The 2,049-nt window shown below is 37.3% G+C and overlaps 2 protein-coding genes across 2 annotated transcripts in view; both read right to left on the bottom strand.

Moving 5' to 3' along the window:
• The window catches only part of LOC104751957, a gene marked incomplete in the record, with an annotated part of 10,495 nt that overhangs the window by 4,619 nt on the left and 3,827 nt on the right, over positions 1–2,049 (bottom strand).
• Positions 675–1,512, bottom strand: LOC104751956 (cytochrome P450 81D11-like). The gene is made up of 2 exons (XM_010474018.2): positions 1,474–1,512; positions 675–1,398 (listed from the first exon to the last, which is right to left on the bottom strand). Exon 2 carries the CDS (start codon positions 1,393–1,395, stop codon positions 790–792), a length of 606 nt encoding a protein of 201 aa, XP_010472320.1. The 5' UTR covers positions 1,396–1,398; positions 1,474–1,512; the 3' UTR covers positions 675–789.

Raw genomic sequence — 2,049 nt, 5'->3', positions numbered from 1 at the left:
TTTTTTTTTTTTTTTGTTATTTCCAGCAACCAATCAGAGACCAACACATATGAGATCCTTAATGATCCTAAAAATTCTTATCTTAGGATCGATTTTAACAATTATAATTTATTTTGATTTATTTTTAAGGTTAAGCATCTCTTTAAAATCACCGTTGAACTTGCTCTAACGCATAAGGATGCGTGAATCACTAAACCTCTGTAGAAACGATGGTTTAAAAATAAAAAAATAAAAAAAAATTGAACCTACAATAACACAGAAACCATTCACATAAGAACTAACGAAATTAAAGAGATTGATGACTGGAGTCAAAATTTATCATCAAACTAAGATCTAAAGGTGCTCTTTCTATAGCGTTCGAGTCTTTATAAGTATCCTTCATGATATCTCTTTTCACTCTTATCTCTTTTACTTTTGTACCTCGGTCTAATAATGTTGTTGCCGATGAGTTAGCTAAGATGGCCCGTAAACTCTGCCTCTTTCTGTGAGGGCTAAACTGGTTTCTATCTATCTATATGATCTCTGTTTTTTCAAAAGAAAAGATCGGCCGCTCATCCATATACGTTTTGATTTTCTGTGCTGATATGGGTTTGATCTTGATTACGAATCATGAGTTTCAACTTTGGCTACTGAGTTCTCGTGTAGTAATATGTTTGTGGATTTGACGTCTCTGGTCCAATGCATATATCTATGACAATGCATGCAGATTCGAGCTAGGATTAACATGTAAATTTACTTATCATACATCATAAAAGGTAATTCATTCACTAATATGCTCGTTGAAATGCCCTAACTGACTAGAATCTTGTGTACAATGGGTCGAGCTTTACACATAGCTAGCAACGGTGTGGCCGGACGCATCAAGGTCATGGGTTCTTCTCTACTGTCAACATATTCTTCTCCAATTCTCTGCCACTCAAAACACTGAACCATCGATCCAAGAGCCAAGCTCACTACCCGATGAGCTAGGCCAATGCCGGGACAAGCTCGTCGTCCAATCCCAAACGATAACAACTTTTGCTTTTGCTTTTCATTCTCGAACCTCTCTGGCTTGAACATTTCTGGGTCTTCCCATATAGACGGGTCTCTATGCATGGCCCATATGTTCACCAATAACATCGAACCACGTGGAACGTCGTATCCTGCCAACATGCAATCATCTGACGGCATATGTGGATCAAGTGTTGGAGCTACCGGGTAAAAACGTAGGGTCTCCAACACAATCATTTGTAGATAAGGGAGATTTATAGTATCCGGTTCATCTATTAACCGGTCAAAACCGATTTTCGTATCGATTTCCGCCCTAACTTTCTTTAATACTTCTGGATGGTTCAACAAATTCAACATGGCCCATTCTAAAGTCCATGCAATTGTTTCAGATCCAGCAAATATCATAACCTGTAAATTCAAAATCAATTATCAGCCTTTTGATTAGTGTTACTAAAGATAGTATATGGATTACACAATACTTACAAGTATGAGTCCTTTAAGAGTGACATCTGTATAATAATCAGGCTGNTCCAATTTTCCCAATCATGTTTGGTGCAAAGTTCTTATTCGTACGTGCTTTAGACAAACCATGGAGCTGACAGAAACACTGGTTAGCAAAAAGCAAGCATATTGGAGTGTTGTCTTGTGCGGGCTGCTCCCAATCACGGGTTGTCTTTCTGGATTTTATTGTTGTCTTGTGCCGACTGCTCCCAATCACGGGTTCGCTGCATAACATAACATAAACAGTCATACCACAGACTTACAAGGTAACCAAAACAAGAGGCGAATCAAGACTGTTTTAACTAAGTTTTGTACAATGTAACCGCAATGTTATATGAGGCCAACAACTAAAACCAAAACGTCCACAAAACACAATGTAAGACTTTCTGTTTCTTGTTTATAGTTTTGACAATTTAATTCCCTAAATTTTGTTCTAGCAAGCAATATCATTCAACCAACAACTAAATAAACAGCTTTAATGTTTAATAATCGTAAGCAAAAAGAAGCAAAGCTGAAGCTGAAATAGATACAAGTCTGAGGAATAACAAACCTTCGACT

This window comes from Camelina sativa, chromosome 16, assembly GCF_000633955.1.
Source record: "Camelina sativa cultivar DH55 chromosome 16, Cs, whole genome shotgun sequence".
In the NCBI taxonomy this organism is placed as follows: Eukaryota; Viridiplantae; Streptophyta; class Magnoliopsida; order Brassicales; family Brassicaceae; genus Camelina; species Camelina sativa.
This window is presented reverse-complemented; position numbering and strand designations above follow the sequence as displayed.